Raw genomic sequence first — 23,057 nt, forward strand, 5'->3', positions numbered from 1 at the left:
CAATCTCATACTAACTAACATCAATCTCATACTAACATTTGTTGCTCTGGAATTGGAAGTAATCACAAAGTCTAAATACAGGTTGGATAGACTGAATAAATTAACCTTTCTTATTTTTTCTTTAGGAGGATGACATCTTTGCCCCTAATAACATCATGTCTTTCTTTCAAACTAAATCAGAGCACTGACCTGCATGGCTGAATCTGGTGGGTGCTTAACCAAACCCCAGCTCTCCTTCTCTACTAGCAGAGACCTGTGCTACTGGATGCGACAGTGTGCCTAGGTAAGTGACTACAATTCTTAGCCTTGCAACGGTCAATGACCACGTGCTACGTTCTGTCCAACAAAATGTGTGTGTAAGCTGTTGAGATGGTCTTTTGGGAAGGCTCCTTAAAAAGATAACACACAGCTAGGGGACCCTTTCTGCTTCCTAATTCTCATGAGGTACCTTACTGAAGGAAGTGTATAAATATGAGAAAGTAGATAGATAGATAGATAGATAGATAGATAGATAGATAGATAGGCAGGCACTGGGGTCCCTGAGGACACTTAGCTATGGACAAACCACCAAGAGCTTCCAGGATGTGGAAAACCACCATTGCCACCACAACCACCCCAAAAGCAAAGCAAAACAAAAAAGGAACTCCTCTCCTACTGAAAGTATTATTATTTTGGACTCTCAACTCCACGAAATCATGGCTTTTTCTAACAGACATCAAAGGCAGCTTTAAACCAGGTATCATGACCATCAACTAGTTCTTCCCAATGCATTTTCTAAGATTGTGACCAAAAAATAGTAATAAGTCTCCATTTTACAATCTTTCTGTAGTAAGCCAAAGGAAGAATGTTCTAATAAAGAATTTAAATAAATAATGTATTCAAAATCGACACCAAATTGCAAGCAATCTGCTGCCAGAATGCTGAGGCTTACTGCCCAGATGAATCTAAATGGGACTCACACTCCAAAGTCATGCCCACTGGCAGAGAGAAATCAGGTAAAGGAGTTATTGAAAAAGAAGAAATGCATGAAAATTCTTGACCTTGGACTTATATTACACACTTCCCCCCGACCTTCCCAATTTTTTTTCACTTGGCTTTCAAGCAAAATTAAAAAGAAATTCACTGAATGTTACCATAAGGATGTTTTGTGAACACTGTTCTAAAACAGCAGATTTTCTTTTTTCTGAAACAGATTTTCAGATGCAGAAGGAGCAAATGAAACACAAAGATAAATGTTGTTGGGAACATTTAAAACAGGATCACACTGAGCTGCTTGCAAATGTGGCTGCCAAACCTCAGAATTCCTGGGGTGTTGGCAGAGTCTTCTGTACATCCTGAGCCTCAAGGCTCAGCACACTCACTCAGTCCCACATGATTTATCACTTCAATTGTGGGAGAAATTTCCTAGGAGAGATAACTTTTAGGAAGAACAAACTGAATTCCTCTATACCAAGTTTCATTAATTCACAGAAACAATAGTATCTTATGACTGAATTCCCATATTCTGTGGATCATAGTACAACAGGTGGAAAGAAGAAAGTGGCTTCTTTAAGATTTTTCTCTTGAATGTTCCATTTTTATAAATCAAATGGAGAAAGCAATATTTCATCAACTGAAATACAATCAAAACAACCTGACAAACAGAATGAAACACATCAAATCACAGAAGCATATTTAATGCATGGAAGCAAAGCCTTGTAAGAGGACAAGGCTTTGTAAGAGGACAAGTCCTTCTCAAGGACTTGCTGTGTGGCCACAGGACCATGTACCTCCAATAGAAACTATCAATCTCTGGAAGGTTGGAAACTAGTTTGACAGCATGAGTTACTTCTCAGCATATTCGGCTCCTCAAAAGGACAGAAAGTTTGCAAGGAATGAACATTTAATTCTTTAAGATACATGATTGTTTGAAAATTTTATAATAATTAATCACTGGTAACATCCAAGGGATAATCAACCACATACTAGGTACTGTACTAAGCACTCTGTCTTCTTCACCAACTTTACAGGGTAAGTATCCTTTTCTGAAAAAACACTCAAGCATACTCAACCCCAGAGGTTGCAGTGGTGGGGCCAGAGATAATCACAGCTCCATACAACTCCAGAGCCCTCTGCTGTTAACCACTCTCTCAAGCTGTCTCACTTATTGATAAAACTACAAGAAGAGATGGCCATAGCCAGGGATGGTAATCATTACTTTAACCATTATTCTGCCAAATCTGAAGAATATATCATCATGGGTCAAGAAGCAGATTTGGAAAAACAAAATACCTAGGAATGAATCTAACCAAGAAGGTAAAAGACCTCTACAATAAAAATTATAGAACACTGAAAAAAAACTGAAATTGACAGAAGATGGAAAGATTACTATGTTCATGGATAGGCAGAATTAATAATATGGTAACCATATTATTAAATACCCCATCAAAATACCAATGGCATTCCTCACAGAACCAGAAAAAGCAGTCCTAAAAATCATATGGAAAAATTAAAAAGTCAAATAGCCAATTCTAAAAATAAAATTCTAAGAAAACAAAACAAAACCAGTGTTGGAGCCATCACAATACCTACCTTCAAAATATGCTACAGCATCAAAAACTGCATGGCACTGGTATAAAAACAGACACATTGACCAATGGGACACAAAAGAAGACATAGACAAATCCATGTAGATAGAGCCATCTGATCTTATCAATGGTGCCAAAAACATATTGGAGAAAAGATAGTCGTTTTAACAAATGGTGCTATGTGTCATATATGTAGAAGATTGAAACTATGCAAATCAAAACTACACTGAGATTTCATTTCCAGTTAGAATGGCAGTCACCAAAAATACAAATAATAATAAATGCTAGAGATTGGTACGACTGTAAATCTGAACCACCACTATGATACAGTATGGAGGTTCCTCAAAAGACTAGGAATGGAACTACTATGTGACATAGCTAAACCACTCCTCAGTGTTTATCCTAAAGAATTAAAATCAGTATACTACAATAATATGTGTATACCCCATTTTTGTAGCAGCACAATTCACAATAGCCAAACTATGGAACCAGTCTAGGTGTCCATTGACTGATGTAAGGATAAAGAAAATGTGGCACTGGGAGGTCATAATCCACTTGAATCAAATGTATGAAATATGATATGTCAAGAGCTTTGTAATGTTTTGAACTAATAATAAAAAAATAACAAAAAATTTTAAAAATTTTAAAAAGAAAGAAAATGTAGCATAGACATACAATAGTTTTACTCAGATATAAAGAATAAAATGATGTCACTTACAGAAAAAAAATAGAACTTGAGAGCATTATGTTAAGTTAAATAAACCAGACTCAAAAAGTCAAGGGTCATATGCTTTCTCTCATATGTGGAAGCCAGAGAGAAAAAAGTAAAAAACAGGGGGGCAGATTCATGAAAAGAGAAGCCAGTAGATTAGAGGAATAAGACCAGGGAAAGGAAGGAGGGAAAAGAAAGGGGTGATACTGAGGAACGAAACTGACCAAATTATATTGTTCTATTGTATGCATGTGCAAGTAAGTAATAATGAATCCCATTATTATGTATATTATGCACCTATGAAAACTAAAATAAAAAAACAGAATAATAAAGAAGCAGCTTTGAGACTTGAGCAACTTCAGGAATTGGGCACAAGCTGTAGCCACAAAGACTAATCAGGGGACATTATCATAGATGTGATTATTTAATACTGCAAAAGGAAATTGCCAATCTGGAGTTAAATAGGTAAAATTCCATTTTTTACTTCATTCTCATATCCTATTTTCAAAACCAATGCCTGTTTCCTCTCCCACCTACTGAAGGTCTTAAATAGAGAAGCCTTAGTATCAGTGTTTGCAGTGAACAAGACACAGGCTGTGCTTACAAGGCACCTATATACACACCAGTTCACCCAACAACAGTGTTAGAAATGGTAAAACTGGACACCATGAGGTATGAAGTAGTCACTACCTATTTTTTAGATCCAAGCATAAACTGGGGTGTGTGTAAAGGAATACTTGATAGTCATTCGGGTCCCAATTTCATCATTAAGCAGTTAGTTAAGGATAACAAGTCATTTTCATGTCCTAGTCAGTTTTGTATAAAATCGGGAGTATTAGTGGTTCTCAAATTGCAGTGGGCATAACCTGAGGAATTTATCATAATTCTTGGACACAGAGTAGACCTGTTTCAGTGGGCACAAGGACGTGCTTTCCATCTGGCATCCCAAGGATTCTGCTGGTGATAGTCCCCAGTGTAGAAGCATGGCAGCTGCTGGCTAGTGGGGCCTTCTGTGTTAACACCTGCCCTCCTGGCTAAATGGATGCAAGTTCAAGAGACCACTATGGCAAGATGGCTGTCCAAGAGCCTAGACCTCTGCATGGTTAAGGTTAGCATTCCTGAATACAACAGACCAAGTGCAGAATTTTCTGATGGATCACCCCTCCCCTCCCATGTCTGCAGCCACCCTGAGCTGCAGCAGGCAATGTCTTTAAGTGGTTCCCTTGGGTTACAAATCCCCCTTGGGCACTATCAGAAATTTTTAGGGGAAACAATTATAATTATTTCTGCTTTCAAAGAGGCGATAAGGCAAGTATATGCTGATGTATGAGTAAATCAGCTAATGAACAGATCTTGCTCTTCCTACACTATGACTTGTTCTTCTTGATATTTTGGGTTGAGGTAGAATTTGAACCCATGCCCATAAGACCCCAATATATTTCTCCCCTCTTTATCACATAGCCTTTCAGAAGTCAAAAAGTGAAAATTATAATTGATTTACATATCCCTTAGAAGGAAATTAATATTGCTAAAAATTGCATAAGCAAGCTACAAAATTACACACATGTACACATACACATGTTTCACCAGTATGTTTGCTCTGTAAAATACAAAAATTTGAAAATAAGACTTTGTATTGATAAATTTCAAGCCAAATTTCGGATCAAAATTTTTAGAAAGAAAGGAAAAAAAAGAATGAACATACACACAGACAAACCACAACATAATACCTCCTTTTAATTGCTAAAATTAATATTCCTGGAACTGACAAAATTTTGTAACTAGAAATGACAGTCAATTTTCAATTTCTAAAAACATTTTGTTTTATTAAATAACTCTTAAATAGGATTTTTACAAAGAAAATTGCATAGAAAGGGATACAAATGTTTATGTTGCCAGAACATTCTGTGTTTCCCCATCATCTCTTGTCCACTATTATTACTTCTAGAAAATGGCCACAAAAGCACAGAGTCATAATGTCACCAATTCTCCTTCTTTCAGTGTCACCAGCCCTATTTTTCCTAAGGCAAGGAGGGCATCGGCACTCTGCAGAGTTGGTACAGCGTCGGGTAGCAGCTCCACACTAAGCCAGCCTAGGGCTCGGCTCTCCGCTGGTGGCTATCAGGTTCGGGGGGAGCATCTCATGGCACTCAGGAAGAGCTGAGCAGCTGCACGAGGTTTTCAAGACATTTCAAATGGTAGGCATTTAGAGGACTTTCTTCTGGGTTTGAGAAAGCTGAGAGAAAAAAAATTAAGAGTCTAGAAATACTAGTTTATTCAATTTAGTTCTATAATCAAGGGGTAGATACTCTTCCAGAAACATGAATCATATTTACTTACAAAAATGTTAGTTCTTGATATACTAGAATTATAAGAATATTTTACATTTAAAAATTAATAAGTCACAGAATTTATATTGTTTTTATTAATGGTCTACCCAAAGAGTATTAAAAAATACAATTCCATAATAGATATTGTTAACTATAATCCTAGATGAATGCCATTACTTTTAAAAAAATTATTGTTTCTCCTAAAGCATAAACTTCAATGTAACCCAATTATTTCTTTTCTTCAGAAATTCATGGGCATAGCTAGAAAGGAAACAAAACTGCTCCCCTTATTTTAAAAAGAATCAAGCTATATAAAAACACAGATTAATAGTCCACAGACTACTACAGTACAGGAAAGGCATAGCTCAGTTGTTTTGAAATGTGTTAAGAGGATAAAACTGGTGTCACTTAAAATGAGTAACGTGCTTTGAAAAGAAAACTCTCTCCTATCATGCAGATCACAGGGCAACATGGATATGGGGGCAATGAAATCTATTCTTAGAAGATTGCAATTCAAATTGGTGATCTTAAATCAAAGCTTCCTGTTCAAGGTCAGTTCTAATTAGGCCCAGTTCTTATCACCTAAGAGCACACTTTAGCCCAGAGGCAGCCACTGGCAAAGAAAATTAGTACCAGGAAAAAACTGACTTGGAGAAAGATCACAGACACATTTTAAGAAATTATTATATCTCAAACCTTCATCTATTAGGATGTTTTACTATTTTAAAAAATGTTACAATGAAAGTCTAACTAAATATTGGCACATATAATGCTTTTGACAAAAAATAGCTCTGCAAAATTTAGTAATGGTGTAGAAAACTGTTGTTTTACTATGGCTTGTCTAAATATTTCAGTATCCTGAGAACTAATTTAGTGGTTTCCAAGTTTAACTATAAAACTTACCTTTCTTTGCTAAGGAATATGCTTCATCTACTTTTCTTTTTATTGATGGGTTTTTCAAAGTTGTTTTGGCCTGGAGATAATATAGACCAACCCATGAATTAGACTTATTCCCATATGTCAAGAATTAGGATAATACAATACTGATTCTGTCCACTGGTAATTACAGTGTTAAACAGGTACCATAAAATACAATAAGGTAACTACAGAATTATACAGTTAGTGTATCCTACTGTGGTAATCCCCCGACACCTTCGTCCTCCTCCTACCTCACCTAACCATTATCTGCTGTCCAATTACTCTTCTTACCTTCTCCTTTTGTCCTTCTCCCCTAATCTCAATTTGTTTTTTTAAACCAGTTAACCTTTAGTTTCAGTATTCATATTCCCTCAAATATCAGATTTTAGATGGGAGTATTTCAAAGGTTACCAGTCAGTTGGTCAAAAAAACATTTACTGGTAGTGACAAAGTGTCAAATCCTGTGAGCAGTCCAGGGGACAACAGGTGGGAGGGAGAGCAAGAGTCCCTGACGTTGGTGGTGGTGGGGGGGTGCTGGAGGCAGGGTGGGACACGGCACAGTCGGGACACTGGGCTGAGAGAACACCATTCTGGGAAGGCTGTCTAAAGGCACAGGGTGGTCTGGCTATTCTTTTACCACTAGATACTCACAGGTATTTTAGGAGTGAGATATCTGCAATAAAAGAGAAGACCAAATGCCAGAGAATGGGAAGCTACAGGGCCTACTGTGCTGTGCATCTCTCTGGGCAGGCCTTCTACTGGCCTTTTAAGAATTGAACTAATTTTAAAAACTCAGCAATGATAAGTACAATAAAAAACTGAATCATATATTTGGATAAAACTTATTTGGTCTTGTATCAATGCATTTTTCCTTGACACATCTTTTTGAAGAAATAATCTATATTAAAATTATAACCCAATGGCAAATCAATTTAAATTAATAGGGAAATTCACTTAAAAGATACTCTTCTGAACTGGGGCCTTCTGATGATTAAATGATATAGATTTCAACTGATGGATTACTAACTGAATGAGTGAACAAAGAAAAGATGGGTCTTTGCCTTTATTTTTCTTTTTTCTTTTCTAATACTCCTCTGATATCCTTGGATGCACCCTCACAGGCCTGGCTGTTTGCCCCCAATTCATAAGATAATTTTTAAAACTGACCTTCTGGTAATTATATGTCAAAGCCCAAAGTGCAGCTGCTGCAATCCTCTGAGCATTTTGATTCTTACTTTCCAGACAGGCAGCTAGTATGGTAATGACTTTTTCTAAAACAAACACATTAAAAAAAATAAAGTTTAGTCTCAGATATTAAATGCACTCTTATTTTGGATTAATCAGATACCCCTTTCTCCAAGTTGGTATCACAGCACTGTGGCAACTTTTGCTCTATGGAAAAAAAAAAACAACTCAAAAACAGTTATTTTCATGATAGGCACAAATCTCTTGGCACAAGCTCAACAGAGGCCATTCACTTAAGGACACCATTAGTGCAAATAAGTACATAATGAATTATATGAATGAGTTATTCAATGATAGCTAATATTTGAGTATGCAGGAAAATAGATTAGCCATCATCAAAAATTATAAAGACCAATACACAACACATCATTATCATGGGTTAAAGGTAAAATAGTTGAGAAATACTACACTGATTACAATTTTCAAAAAAAACCTAAACATTTTAAAGGAATTTTATGTGGGTGTGTATATCAGAGGAAAAATTGATTTAAATTGCATACTAATACACAAGATATGTCTACTTTACAAAGCCAGCTTGAGCAAAAATGGAGCCTTACTAATTATGTACCAGTCTATTCATTTCAAATGATGATTCAGAAGTCCCCTTTTAAGGTAACTGTCAAGGTATTTCAGAACAATATTTGAACTTACTTTATTATTTATTTTTATATATCACCAAACTGTATCACATTATTTACCATCTAAATTGTATGATTTTAGCATGTTGCATTTTTAAGGCCAAGATACTTGCTACTGGAAATTCTCTACATCATGTGAATATTAACCAATCCCTGCCAACCAGGAATGTAACTAATTAAAATAACCCTGTTCAATGGTAAGGTTTGCGTCTGCTCATTGACATGTACTCCAACCACATGTGCTAGTGCCTTACAGAGGCTACCTGAATAAAATATTTCATAATTAAACAAAAATTTTAAGTGCTTCTATTTGATTTTTTTTTATTTTAAGAATTTTTAAATCTTTCACAGGTAAAAAGGAAAAAGGGAGGGAAGGAGTGGGGGAGGGAGCAAGGGAAGGAAGGAAGGAAGGAAGGAAGGAAGGAAGGAAGGAAGGAAGGAAGGAGCAAGAGAGCTACCTGTTCCATCCAGAACTCAAATTGTGTAGGGAGAAGGTGATGTGGGAGGTACATGTGGAACAGCAATTTCCTGTCACACTGACCCCTACTGCCTGCATACCTCATCTGTAATATCTAGCTCCCTTTAGTTTTCCTGTATCATGGCCTATCCATACCTAGTCACATAAACAATAATCAGGCATAACTTATCATGTGAAGCTATGGCTGATATTTCTTACTCAGCAAGGACACTGGCAGATGGGAGGGTGATTTTCTTGTGTTCTAGATGAGTAGCAGCAATCAATGTTTTTACATATTACACCAAACATTCAGAAGACAGACCCCTGTTATCTAAATTTATATCATAACTCCTTCAACTAGTTACCGTCTCTTAAAATGTCTGAAGTACATACATAGGTCAATTAATGTGGTGAATTAATATGGCCCTTTCTGATAGTAGGTCAGCTTTTTTTAAAACCACATTTTAAAGCACATATATATAGGCTGAGTTTGTGGCTCAGTGGTAGAGTGCTTGCCTAGCACATGTGAGGCACTGGGTTCAATTCTCAGCAGCACATACAAATAAAGAGATTGTGTCCATCTACAACTAAAAGTATTAAAAATAAATAAATAAAACATGTATAAGAAAAAAGCTCATAATACATTTTTAAGTTTAATAAATCAGTATAAATTCCCTTTTTTCCTCCCTTTCCCATTTAAATATATAAATAACCTCAGGAGTATAATACTCAAATAGAGTTAATTGTGAAATGATGAGTTTTAAATACTTATTACTTTTCTTCATAAATTGACTTCATGATTCTAAGTTTAGGGTTGTCATGTTGGTAGCTTCAAATCAGTGACAATGAGATATTTACACCATGAAAGTCAACAGATGCTATAATCAAGAGTGAATTACTGGTAAAACTAATAGGTTTCAGTTTTATGAGTATATTCTGCACAGGGGTAAGTAGTAATTATAGCAGTATATTATTAGCAGATTAAATGATACTAAATTTATGGGGAAAAGAGCAAATTAGGAGGCAGTTTCATTTGTTAAATCATGACAATGTTTACCTTAAATCGGCGATGGATACAAAAGTTCAGGAAAAAACAATGAAAGTATTCTGTGAGAATCAACTGGTCATACAGAATTCACAATAAAGAGTATTACTTTTTTAGTTATTTTCTGGGTATGCTATCTATCCTTTTTGCCAGTCAAATTTATACACTTATACATATATACTAAAATTATATATATTCAATATATATTCCACCCCTTTCACCCTCCAAGAGCTAAAATATTTACCAGAATATCTGTGCCCTTGTCAGATTATGCCAACAAGTTTATGGGAACTTCACAAAATTAACAATTATTTCCTCTTTTTCTACTCTGAAAGAGACTGCATATGTTTGGAATTATTTTTACTTTGATCTTCAGGAGAACTTACTAGTGAAGCTAGCTGCATCTAGAATTTTTTTTTTCCCAGTACCAGAGACCAGTGAACTATGTCCTCAGCCTTTTTAAATTTTTATTTTGAGACAGGATTTCACTAAGTTGCCTACGCTGACCTTGAATTTGGGATCCTCCCCAGTAGCTTTGATCACAGGAGTTTGACGCCATGCTTAGTTAGATCTAGGATTCTCTATAATTAGATTTTTTAATGGATTTTATATAGTTAGATTTTTTTTTTTACTAATTCAATATCTCTTACCATTATTGGACTTTCTGGTTTTCTAGAATAAATTTTTCTAAAGTTACTTTTTTCAAAGAAAATGTCAATTTCACCATTTTTGGTCTTCTGCACATTGGCTCTGATGTGTCTAGGAATAAATTATTTTTATTTCATCTGCTTGGATTTATCTGGGTCTCTTGAATATGTTTTGTAGTGTCTTAGAATCGTTTTTAAATTTTTATCATTATCTCTAGGTATTTCCTTCTCCCATCTTTTTGCTACCCCTAGGACTTCAATAAACACGTAGTTAAGACTCTCATGTAATTGTCACTTACCTTTTATTCTTTTAATGCTTTCTCACCTTCTCAGATTTCCACTGCTACATTCTAGATACTATTTTTCTGATATACTTCTAATTCCTACATTTTCTTCTCTGCTATATCTAACTTGTATACATTATCAATACCAGATGTGCATATTAATTTTAAAATTTTGGCTATTAAAATTCTAGAATAATGCTGACACAACTTCCTATAATATTTATAACAATCAGTGCTGCTTAATAAGATACTTACTAGACCTGTAGCTACTGTGACTGACAGCCCTAATATTTAATTTTGATTTACTTAAGTTTAAATTTGAAGTAGCTACGTGTGGCTCACAGGTTATCATACTGTTCAGTGAAGGTCTAGAAATTCTACTTAGTTCTTGTTTCAAATCTTATTTTTCAGTTTCCCAGTCCCTGAAGGCATTTTCAAGCTTGTCATTTACTTATCTAAATATGGTATTATTAAAGTTATTTTTTTAAACTATATTTTATACTCCTAATATTTGAAGTCAGGCAGAGAAGTTGGCATGTTTTCCTCTGTTGGTTCTAGCTCCTGTTGCCAAGGGAAATTGCATGGAAATGGAAGGAGACCCTCATGGTTGTACAAAATTACATACAAGAGGAAGTGAGGGGAAAGGGGGGAAAAAACAAGGGGGAGAAATGAATTACAGTAGATGGGGTAGAGAGAGAAGAGGGGAGGGGAGGGGAGGGGAGGGGAGGGGGGATAGTAGAAGATAGGAAAGGCAGCAGAATACAACAGACACTAGTATAGCAATATGTAAAACAGTGGATGTGTAACCGATGTGATGCTGCAATCTGTATACGGGGTAAAAATGGGAGTTCATAACCCACTTGAATCAAAGTGTGAAATATGATTTGTCAAGAACTATGTAATGTTTTAAACAACTAACAATAAAAATTAAAACAAAAACTATATTTTATACTCCTAGTATTTGAAGTCAGGCAGAGAAGTTGGCATGGTTTCCTCTGTTGGTTCTAGCTCCTGTTGCCAAATTTCCTAATGTACCTGATTAACTTTGTACTGGTTCATGCTTTGAAAAATTATTTGTAGAAGTTTCTTGAGGTCTAGTATAAACTTGTTCTGCTTTTTCTAAGCACTCAGGGACCACCTTAAAACAAGTTCTCAGCCCAAGCTGTCAAGACCCAAGCATTCCTGGGTGCAGAGCTGTGGGAGGGAATTTGTGTTGCTCAGGCTGACTTTCATTTTATTTATTTTTTTCACCTTTCTTTATTGTCATCTGGATGAGAATTAGAGGAGGAAATCAATTCTAACTTGCTCTTCTCCTAAGAGAATGGTTCTCCTGAGTTCTAGCTTCATTCAGGAGAGTGCCACCTTGGAGGGTCTTGACATCTGTTCTATCATTTCTTAGCAATTGTCCTTGGGCAAAAGAATTTCTATACACTTCTTACTTCTCTGGGTATTAGATTTTGATCAAGATTAGTCTGAAGTTTCCCACTATCTCTTCAGCTATTTTTTTTGTGTGTGGTGAATTTTAATAAAGCTTATCTAGCATGTTTTTATTATTTTCAAAGGACGCTTAGCCTGACATTACCAGAAACAAAAAATGCCATGAATCTATTTTTAACAGCAAGCCCAAGCCCCAATGCACATTTCACTCCTAACCATCTACACCAGATGTCTGAGTTCTACTGATCAGAGGCATGTCTGCTTTCCTGGTAGATTTTTAAGCTAGATGATCCTGCTAAGACCTCCACTCTGGATCCCCAAGAGGAAAAAGGGGGCAAAGCCTGTGATACGCCTTAAACAGTTCCACACAGAACCTGCACAGCTATTGTCTCCCATGTTAACGCTGCCTTGAAAGCCCACTGAGATCAAGTCTTTGGGATATGGGGAGGCTCCTTTTAACTAAAAGTGTATTCATCTGCTTTAAGCTAATGAAGGATGGAAAGCACTGCTGACTACAAGAAAATACTGAAAATAAATCCAGAGACATGGAGAAGTAGAAAATGCAGACCTCTCCTTTAGCTCCCTAAAGCCTTTCCTTTTCCCTACTCTCTTAATAATAAAGTGTAATAAGTAGTTACCAAAGACAAAATTCCTTCTGAGAAAGGTGAATAAAGAATAAGATCCAAAAGAATGGGATCCTAATTAAGAGTAAATTATACTCCATGTATGTATAATATGTCAAAATACACTCTACTCTTATGTATATGTAAAAAGAACAAATAAAAAAAATAATAAAATCCCCCAAAAGAATAAGCGATGCTGCTGAGTAGCTCCAGTGGCTCAAGAATGGCAACAGATGTTTCCTGGGCCATTTAGTTGCTCAGAGGTAGGGCTGGTTATCCTCATTTTACAAACATGAGGACTGAAGCAGGTACGGCAGAATAGAATAAAAACAACCTCTGATGTACACTCCCCATCGACGAAGAGCACAGTGTCAGTGCAGAAGCAGTGAGAATCAAGAGTAGTTAATGAGGGGAGTTAAAAGCTGACTGAACCTTAAAAATGCTTCTATACATTTCCTGAAATTTAATAATTATTATCAGGAAAACAGAATCATTACCGTACACACAGCAGAGCATAGGCAGAATTATTTCCATTCACTTGGAAAAATGTGTGTCATGGAAAAAAGCCTTTGAGAAAAGATTACATGAAACACATGGAAGGAAAAAAGACTAGACTCTACAAGATGCAGGTTCTGGGGATCAGGGGGAGTCCAGGAATAAATAGATATACATTGGAATGCAGAGTGTATCCTAGTGTTGATGCAATGGAGAAATAAAACAAAGGGAAAGGGGGAGAGAGTGGTGGGGAGGGAACAGGGGGCAGGGAGGGTCCAACTTTAACTGGTGGGTCTGCAAAGTCTTCCCTGACACAGCTGTATTTGCTCAAAGACAGAGAGGCGATGAGGGGGACTTGCAGCAGGAACAAGGAGAGCCAAGGTCAGCAAGCACCCCTACACACAGTTTGTCCTCCTGTATCCAGTTTGTCCATGGGGATAACATGATTTATTAACATCCAGAGACTCGGGGCTGGGGATGTGGCTCAAGTGGTAGCGTGCTTGCCTGGCATGCGTGCGGCCCGGGTTCGATTCTCAGCACCACATACCAACAAAGATGTTGTGTCTGCCAAGAACTAGAAAATAAATATTAAAAATTCTCTCTCTCTCTCCTTTCCCACTCTCTCTTAAAAAAAAAAAAAAAAAAAAAAAAAAAAAAAAAAAAAAAAAAACATCCAGAGACTCCAGGCAGCTCAAAGGAGGCAAGGGGCAAGGTCTTGCCTGACTCATTCCCCCAGCCCCTGCAACATAAATACCTGGCAAATTATAAAATTATTTTGTGTTTTAACAGCCTATGAATAACCACATGTATAAAAGCACGTTTGTGTGTGTGGTATATAATATGAATACTTACCATTAGCCAGAATCTTGGGCTTATTTGCAGGGCTGAAGCAAATATTATGAAAAATAAGAAGTGGTATGTAAGGGCTGCTCTTATGCTTGTATTTGCTTATCTCAGTAAGTAAGTCTAAACAGCCATCAAGCCTCAGGATCATTTGCTGCCCATCTTCTCCAAAAGATATATTCAAGAGTAACTTCAACCAAAGAATGGTCAGATTACTGAGATGTTTATTTCCTCCTTTTGGCAATGTTAGAGACAGAAAGTTCTGTAAGAAGTTACTCTGTGGGTAAACAGAGAGAATGTTATTTTCTTCTTGGGTCTTTGTCATTATTTCCCTAGTCCCTTTGTGACCAATTAGCTAGCATTATGGTATCCTCTTTTCTAACCTAAATTTCTCTTTCCTCCCAATACTGTCTAAATACTTCATCTATATCATTTCCAAGTATAAGTAAAAAGGGTAAGAGGAACAAAATAGTGCTCAAATTTTAATTTCAGCTCATTTTTTTTTCTCCTGATGATGGAATTCAGTAAGCTATAGTCAACTCAATTATTCAGGATTGATAATTCAGTTTGGGGATTACTTTAGGCCTCTTGAATTTTCTCTTTCTGTCTGCCTTCTGGCAATTTTGCTACTCATTAAAAAATTTCCTATGGAGAGGAAAAAGAAACAAAACCCCAGTCTGGAAAACTAGTTAAGAACTCTGGTAATAGAGGGGTATTTTGTAACAACTCTGGTAATAGTGGGGTATTTTGTAACAACTCTGGTAATAGTGGGGTATTTTGTAACAACTCTGGTAATAGTGGGGTATTTTGTAACAACTCTGGTAATAGGAGGGTATTTTGTATCATTATAGCTACAAGTGTTTGCTTTTTTTTTTTTCAGTCTATAGTTCCATTCTATATTCCATTTATCCCACTTCCTTATCATTATAGAAATTAATTTCTCATGGCTATGTGTCATTCTATTAAACTTACAGATGAGAGAGATCTATTACTTGAACTGTAAGAGTTGTATCAACCTTCAAATAAAGTCCCTTCCACAAAACCCTACCAAGCTCTGAACTATTTGAAAGATAACATATTATTGTCTAGAGTCATCTATATGCAAACAAAATATAAAAAGTACTATATCAAATTGAAATCCATGATGGCAATATGGAAACCAGAGGTGGTTGGACATTTTAGAAGTGAAATGCACTCATTCAACTTTTATAACTGCACAGAGTAACTCATCTCTCCCTGTTTAATCTACTCCAGCTTGTCTCTTGGGTTCTCCTATTCCTAAATCAAGATGTTAGCTTTAATTTGTAAAATTAATCTTAAGACTTTTACAAAAAGAATCCTGATTATACACATAAAATGGGCTGCAAAAATATTAGCAATATTTTCCAAGCAACAAATACACTATAAAATGACATGCCCATTTTAAATAACATTTGCCATCACTCATGCCTATTTCTCATTTCTCAGCCCAGAATGATGCTTTTAGATTTACACCTTATCTTTCCTATTCAGCTAGATTCTACCATGATATTGGAGATTAAGGGATGACCACAGCAATAAAATATATGTCAGTGCTTTAAAATGCAAACATCCTATGGACATCCCTCCTCTTTGTTAGGTCTAAAGATAATTTTAAACAATTTTATGCACCAGTTAGAAAGTGCAGAAATCTCATGGCAGAAAGAGCAGACATTTTACAACTGAATTGAATAACAGCTCTGGCTGCATTTTCTAATCCCTACTGATGAATAACGGAAAGGCGGAACTCTAGCATCCTCATGCCCACCCATGGGTGACAGAGAGGAGGAACTCGGGTGTCCAGGCTCATTATTGCTATTAAGTCACTGGAGTTTCCTCTCACTGGAACAGAAGAAAGTGACTTGACAGTTATCCTCTGAATGTGATTACAGTTGATCACAATGTTCTTCAGTATAGCACCAGAATCATAAAGTGAAAGGTGAAGATACCTTAGAGATCATTTTGTTTAACCTAATTATTATAAAAATAAATTTTTTTAAAAAATGAGGTATAAAGAGAGTCACTCGGAGTCACACAGTGAGAACAGTGAGACTTGGCTCTGAGGTTCCCCCGGAGGTCTGCTCTGCTTTCTATTAGCATGTTCTCTAAGCCTAGTTCTGTGCTCCCAGCTCTGTTCTCACTACATGCTTTCTCATTCTGCAGGATGGTAATCACACACATTTAGTTCAAGAAGACTTCTCCTGTTACAAGTGACATATACAAATATTTGAATACATATATGAAATTTATTCACATACACCAGCACAACTTATAATCTCTCTCTCATACACACACACACACACACACACACACACACACACACACACATATAAATGACATGCATGTGAACATACATATGAAGAAGCCACCCAGCCATATGCTGGTAAATAATAAACTGGTTCCATTCTCTGAATGTTTTTGCCAAATTATAAAGTGTGAATAATCCCACCATGGCTGATTTCAGGATCACATGATATTGACAAGCTTGAACTTTTCTGAAACTCCCAAGAGCCAGTGGGAGGTCACTTCAGCACACCTCTGAAAACATTTTCCATAGTAAGAATGACAATTTCATTTCCTAGTAAGAAAGATATTTTTTTTTTCTATTTGTTTGGTGATTACACTCAAAGTATCATTTGAGGCTTCAAAGAGATGAAACAGTAGAGGAAAAGAAGACTCAGTTCTTAACAGATACGCTCAACCTTTACAATTTATCTTGTTCTTCAAGCAAAACAAACAGTAGCAATCAAATTACTATTTCATGTAAACAACAGTAATAGATAATCTAATCACATTCAAGTTTTAAGGAATTTATTCAACTAGGAACTTTATTTACATACATTAAAACACAGATCTTGACTGCACATGTATATGAGAATTTGTTTAACTAGTTCCCTCCCTTTTAAAGTACCCAAAGTTAAATCAGTGGTAAGAGTAAAGTTCTGGAACAGAAATCCCAGAGAACTCATAAAATTGCCTATTAGGTCATAAAGAAGTTAAAGTCTAGCTGGGTGAAAGAGGGCTGTGATTTCATAAACCATTTGTCAATGTAAATTGAACTGAGATTGTTACTGCTCAATTTGGTCTGTTTAAAGACCATATATATTACTTTTATGATATTCAATAAATGTAAGACAGCTGTCTTTCTAACATCACCATTTCTGAGAGTAGTAAAACAAAATCTCAAAACTAATAAGGATAAACTAAAAGGAAAAGGCAAGATCATAGCCTAGCTTCTGTCACTTTTTATCAACAGTGAACCTCTTAATCTTCTTAAAATCCTTTTAAAAAACCTCTCAAAATTATAATAAATTTATCTAGAAATTGAGCTCTAAATTTTTGATTGGAAGTGTTATTTAATGGAGTATCTCCTTTATGATAGGCAGGACAATTTAAGTACTTACCTTTTGAATTACTCCCTTACAGTCATGAGACAATGCCAGGTTTGAAAGAAACAAAAAATACGTCTTCTGAATGTTGGTGTTCTCGAGAGGCATCTGAGAGGCCAATTTTAGGATACACAGCATCAGAGAGCTACTGGAGGCTCCTCTGTGTGCAGCGTGAACGGGATATTGTCCATAACTTGACCAGCAAAGAGAACTGCAACCTTCAAAACAGCAGCCAATCATGTTATCTTCTTGACTCCACTGTTTAGTGTTAAAAACACTATCTAGTAAAGCATATCTGCCTATCAAAGTGACTTAGCCAACTAACCTGTGAATTGCAAATCGGCACTGAAGGCTAATGCAGATGTCTACTTTCAATCTAACAGATTTACTGTATTCATTGAAGACCTAACAAATACAGTATTTTAAAATACCAATTTTTTCTTTTAAAACAGAATAAAACCAGCATAATAGGGTTTTTTTTAATAGTTCCTACAGAAAACATCTGAATAAAAGCCTGAATGGAAGAACAGAATTTTAGAAATATGAGGTAACTTGGTCTAATGCCTTCATTTTACAGAAAAGACAAATGAAGAACACAGGTGTCTGGGACAGTGGGTAGTGCAATGCTGTTCTCCATGGTAGACAAGTAAAGACACCGTGCAGAAAAGCCAGTGATTGTTCAAGCTCACATAGCTGATAGGCAGAGAGAGCCAGCAGTGGCATGTAACTGGCTTTCCAGAGCTTAGTGATTTTCAGTAAGTAACCATGTGAGATGTACCAAGGAAGAAAGATAATCAGAAAAGAATTAGAAATACAGTTTAATGCTTAATTGGTAAGACTGTACTGTAACAAAACCCTAAGGTGGAATCAACCTGTGAAAGCAGATACAAGGAGGTAGGCTTGTACATAATCACACCAGAATCAAGACATTCTGTAAAATAACTCATAAAAGATGAGTGAACACAAAAAATACAGCAAACCTTCCTGTATTAATAACCTTACAGCTGTATTAAAATACCACTGTTACCACTAACTGTTACATGAAACTGTCATTACACAATAGAGTTTTGCTCAGAAACAAACCAGACTGAAAAGTAAAATGTTTTTTTTTTTTTTAGGTGTAACCTAACCACTTCTAATATTTATTTCAATTTTAAGTATAAAAATGACAAATTATAATTTCAGAAGATTTGTACTAAAGCACATATTTCTTTTGTTTAACATTTAGCAACTGACTGTTTACTCCTCCTTACTTCCCTAAACCCTAAATTAACGAGCAAAGGTAAGGTCAAGGAGAACAACCTACAGACCAAAGCTGCCCTCAGATAGGAGCTGATCTGGCCAGGAGGATGCTGAGCTGGAAGATGCACTGAGAGGAGACTCTCCGAGCAGAACAAGGGATGAAGAAAGTGAGCAGTAGCAGAAAGAAGACAAGGACAGTTCTGTACTAGACTCAAATACATAAATGGCAATTTAAGGTTCAAGAGCCTGAAGGCCTGTTTCTACTTGTTCCTGCTGGCTGGGCTTCTGAGGCACAGTGCTCTAGAGGTGTCAGACCAGTCAAAGGAATAAGCTACCAGGGCATGTAGAAGTGAAAAGATGGGCTCCCACCTGTCCCGCCCCTTCCTGGACAGCCCACATTATATGGAAACTCCTGACGGAGGAGTTACATGTTGCCAGATGAAAACACACACACTTGCTGACCAGACAAACCTCACGTTTCTGACCATAAGCTGTCAGTGGTGCTTCACAACCAGCTGTCCTGCTTCACTCTCTACAATGTCTGCTTGCCCTCCTTGCTCAAAGCAGCCTTCTCAAAACCTCTTGTCTTTGTTCCCTCTCATAAATAATGAAGAAAGGAGAAATATGGTGAGAAAATCAGAACTATCCACCTAAACCACTCCCAGATTCCTGACTCACAGAAGCCATGAGATGATTACATGACTATGTGCACAGTTGCTCAATTTGGGGGTAATTTGATTAGAAGTAATACATAACTAATAAAACTCCCAACAATATTTTACATCTCCAATGAATTCAACTTCACCTTAGTTTTTTTACTTGCTTGAATACAGATACCTCAGACTTAACATGACCAAACAGTACTCTTGATTCCTATTTTAAATCCAAGTCAAATCCAGAGCTTTATCATTTTAATAAATGGTACTACTATGCACTCAGGTTTATTTCCCCAAATGAGGCTCATCCTGGATACCTTTCTTTCCTTTCTACCTTCCACCAGCATATTCTCTTGACTCTTCCTAAATTGTCCAATGACTCTCCCCTGTCGACAAACATATTCCTAAAATATCTGTCTGCTCTACTATAATACCTACAAGCAATCTTGTCTTTGACTAATAATATATCCTTTATAAGTAGAAGAAATACTTCAAAATATATGTTTTTCCTGTCCACCTTAACATTGATGTAATGTTAACAATCACAGTAACCAGTATGAAAGCAAGTAATCTATAGTTTATTATTAAAAGGCAACATTGGATTCTAGTTACCATTTGGAAAATTTGCAGTATAGACACAAAGCAACTGCAAGGCAATCTGCATCAGTGAATCGTCCATCAAAAGCCAAGGCCAGAGAGAGTGCAAGACAGGGACAAGATGAGCTTCAAGAGCTGCTTCCTGTTGTGGAAAGAAAGTAAGGACAGTCATGAGTCTAAATATATGAAAATACAAAATTAAATTCAAATTCAAAACACTGTCACTAACATAAGACAAAAATTGAAATTGAATTGGGAATTAGCTCAGTAGGTAGAGTGTTTGCCTTCCATGCACAAGGCCCTGGGTTCAATCTCCAGCACCACAAAAAAAAAAAAAAAAAAAAAAAAACGTTGAATTCATTTTTATTCTCAATAATGAGGAGGGGAATTAGATCCTGTAGACAGCTGGGCTGACAAAGGAGGAGTGTAAGTCTGCACCCAGCCTCAGTAACTTAGTGAGGCCCTGAGCAACTAAGTGACACTGTATCAAAATAAAAAATAAAAAAAAAGGGCTGGGGATGTGACTCAGTAACCCTGTGTTTAATTCACAATACCAAAATAAAAAAAAAAGATCCAGCAGACAGTCTTGCCATAGAGCTACAGGGCTCTACACATGGCTGCCCTGAGCACAGCCTGGCCTTCAACACCAGGGTGGCCAGGATATGCTAGTCAGAGAAAAAAAGCAGAAAACAGCTTCTATAACATATAAATCATGCAAGAAAGTGGTATGTTCCAACAAGGAGTAACTAACTTAGGTGGTCAATAAATGGTAATTTCTTGTTAAGTAAACATTCTCATCAACTCTGCCCAGTCTCTGTCTTGTCTCTCTCCCCCCATGGTGTGAGTGTGTGTATGTGTGTAATTACTATTTTTGAGCAATTTGAATATGATACAATTCATTCTAAATATTGTTGTGTGAACAAATCTTACATAAAGCACAGTTTTTACTTCAAAAGTCAATGGCCACTGACAGCCTTATAAACACAACCACTTGCACTATGTTCTGCCATCTTCTTTACCTATTATGTCCCATCATAAACATAGGTAGCTATAAAAACTTATACAATTTCATAAGACTCCTATAAAATGGCTAAACTTAAGTTTTTATAGGTGTTCTATATGTAAGACTGTGAGACAGGAATTTGTACTGCCATGTGTACTTATGAGCACATTTTCATAAACATACACACCCTACACAATTTTATGCAGCATCAAATAGACTAGAAGTTATTCCCAGTGTTCAAAGCATAAGCTTTGCAGTTATTCCCAATATTCTTCCCCATGTTTAGAGCTCTCTGTAAATGTAATACTTTATTCTCATCAGACTACTTCAAAATATAAATTGTTAGTCCTGTCTTATTTAACAAAGGTTAAGGAATATATGATCAATGTTAATTTTCTAGATAATGTTTTTTCCATAAAAGGAATGAAATCAGTGTTGAGTATAACAATGAGATTAGGTGCATCCATTTCTGAGAATTAGCTCTGAGTTTAAGGGCCAATCAACCCTGCATTTACATAAAATTCAAAAAGTTTCCCATTTTTTCTCCTCTATTATCTCAATAAAAATTAAACTGTTTAATACCAATTCTGCTACCAACATTTTGAAAAAGCTCTCTACTTACTTTACATTCTTCATTTTGATAAAGGCAGTTTCTTAGGAGCTGCATGGCAATGCTCAACTCCTTAATAAAACCATCCTCCTGTTTAAACAAAAAGGTAAAAACTGTGAACACAGGAGCAGGCTCCACTTTTCACATATAGTAACTCACTCCCTTGGGGTCACAGCACAATGCAGCTGTGCTCTAGTCTTGCCTGACCACCATAACTTTGAGGGGACTGACAAGCTAACGATCTCTGAAAGATGACCACATCTCAAGAAATGCACCCACCACAGAAAAGCTATTTCTGTTCTATCAAGCATGAAGGAACTTGGATATATAATAGCCTCTATGTTTCATCTCAATAAAGTGAGGCAGGTTCTGACTGATTTTCAATCATATCAGGTGTGGGCTGACTCTCTCAAGTGATGGAGTAAGGGCTTTTTGCTAGTGAGGAAAGAGGAAAAGACGTAAGAATAGAAATAGACAAACATGAATCAATCCCCTGCATCCACCAAATTAGTAAGTAAAGCTTTGCCTTATTTTCTTACTAGTTATTTCATAGAGGGCTGCTACTACGGTCTTACACACACACACACAAACACACACACACACACACACACACAGGTATATTTGTACATTCATATATTCATACATATATACATTCATTTTGTGAGTAAATCTGTGGAACAGATCTTACTGATCATGATTATTATTAACCATAGTTCTTATATAATAATTATGTTATTCTATATTCACATGAAAATATAAATTAAACATGAATTAAGCAGACTCAATGCCAGATGAGACATTCAAAAGTCACAGAAGGAGTTAACAGAGATTAAGAATACCAGCTTTGCAACCTCTCAGATGTGGAAACAAATTCTGGTCTCATCAACTGCCAGCATGAGAGTCTGTGCTCATGAGTGTTTGTCTATGAGATAACAAATATGAAATATCTGAGAGTGCCTGACATATTGTAAACACTTATTAAATTACATCTATTATAGATCTCACTTTGAGAACTTAGGCTTGCTTTTAAAAACTTTTAGTATTAAAAAACCTATCTGGTATAGTATCATAGTATCATGCAGATGTAGATATCACAAAATACCTGTGTGTATGTGTGTATAAATATATATATCCAGAGAGAGCGAGCGAGCACAAAGCTTTCCCTAAAGACCTTCAAGTAAGAATTAAGGGAGAGAAAAAATGCCCACATCCTCCTAAAGTAGAAATGCCATTAATTTATCAGACTGCATTTTTCTTCTAAATCAGACATGCGTTTCAACCTTGCACTCATTTATAGGTAT

The 23,057-nt window shown here is 36.2% G+C and overlaps 2 protein-coding genes across 2 annotated transcripts in view; both read right to left on the reverse strand.

The window, feature by feature from the left end:
* Nucleotides 1–23,057, reverse strand: part of LOC144368993 (uncharacterized) — a 388,140-nt gene that overhangs the window by 271,342 nt on the left and 93,741 nt on the right. The gene's annotated exons all lie outside the window — the stretch shown is intronic.
* LOC144369490 (rotatin-like) overlaps nucleotides 4,994–23,057 on the reverse strand; it is a 79,544-nt gene continuing 61,480 nt past the window's right edge. The window contains 7 exon segments of the mRNA XM_078029776.1: nucleotides 4,994–5,515; nucleotides 6,513–6,582; nucleotides 7,695–7,798; nucleotides 14,251–14,518; nucleotides 17,664–17,866; nucleotides 20,159–20,285; nucleotides 21,769–21,846. Of these exon segments, the coding sequence (XP_077885902.1) occupies nucleotides 5,430–5,515; nucleotides 6,513–6,582; nucleotides 7,695–7,798; nucleotides 14,251–14,518; nucleotides 17,664–17,866; nucleotides 20,159–20,285; nucleotides 21,769–21,846 (936 nt within the window). The 3' untranslated portion in view covers nucleotides 4,994–5,429.

The sequence above is a fragment of the Ictidomys tridecemlineatus genome, chromosome 12 (assembly GCF_052094955.1).
Source record: "Ictidomys tridecemlineatus isolate mIctTri1 chromosome 12, mIctTri1.hap1, whole genome shotgun sequence".
In the NCBI taxonomy this organism is placed as follows: Eukaryota; Metazoa; Chordata; class Mammalia; order Rodentia; family Sciuridae; genus Ictidomys; species Ictidomys tridecemlineatus.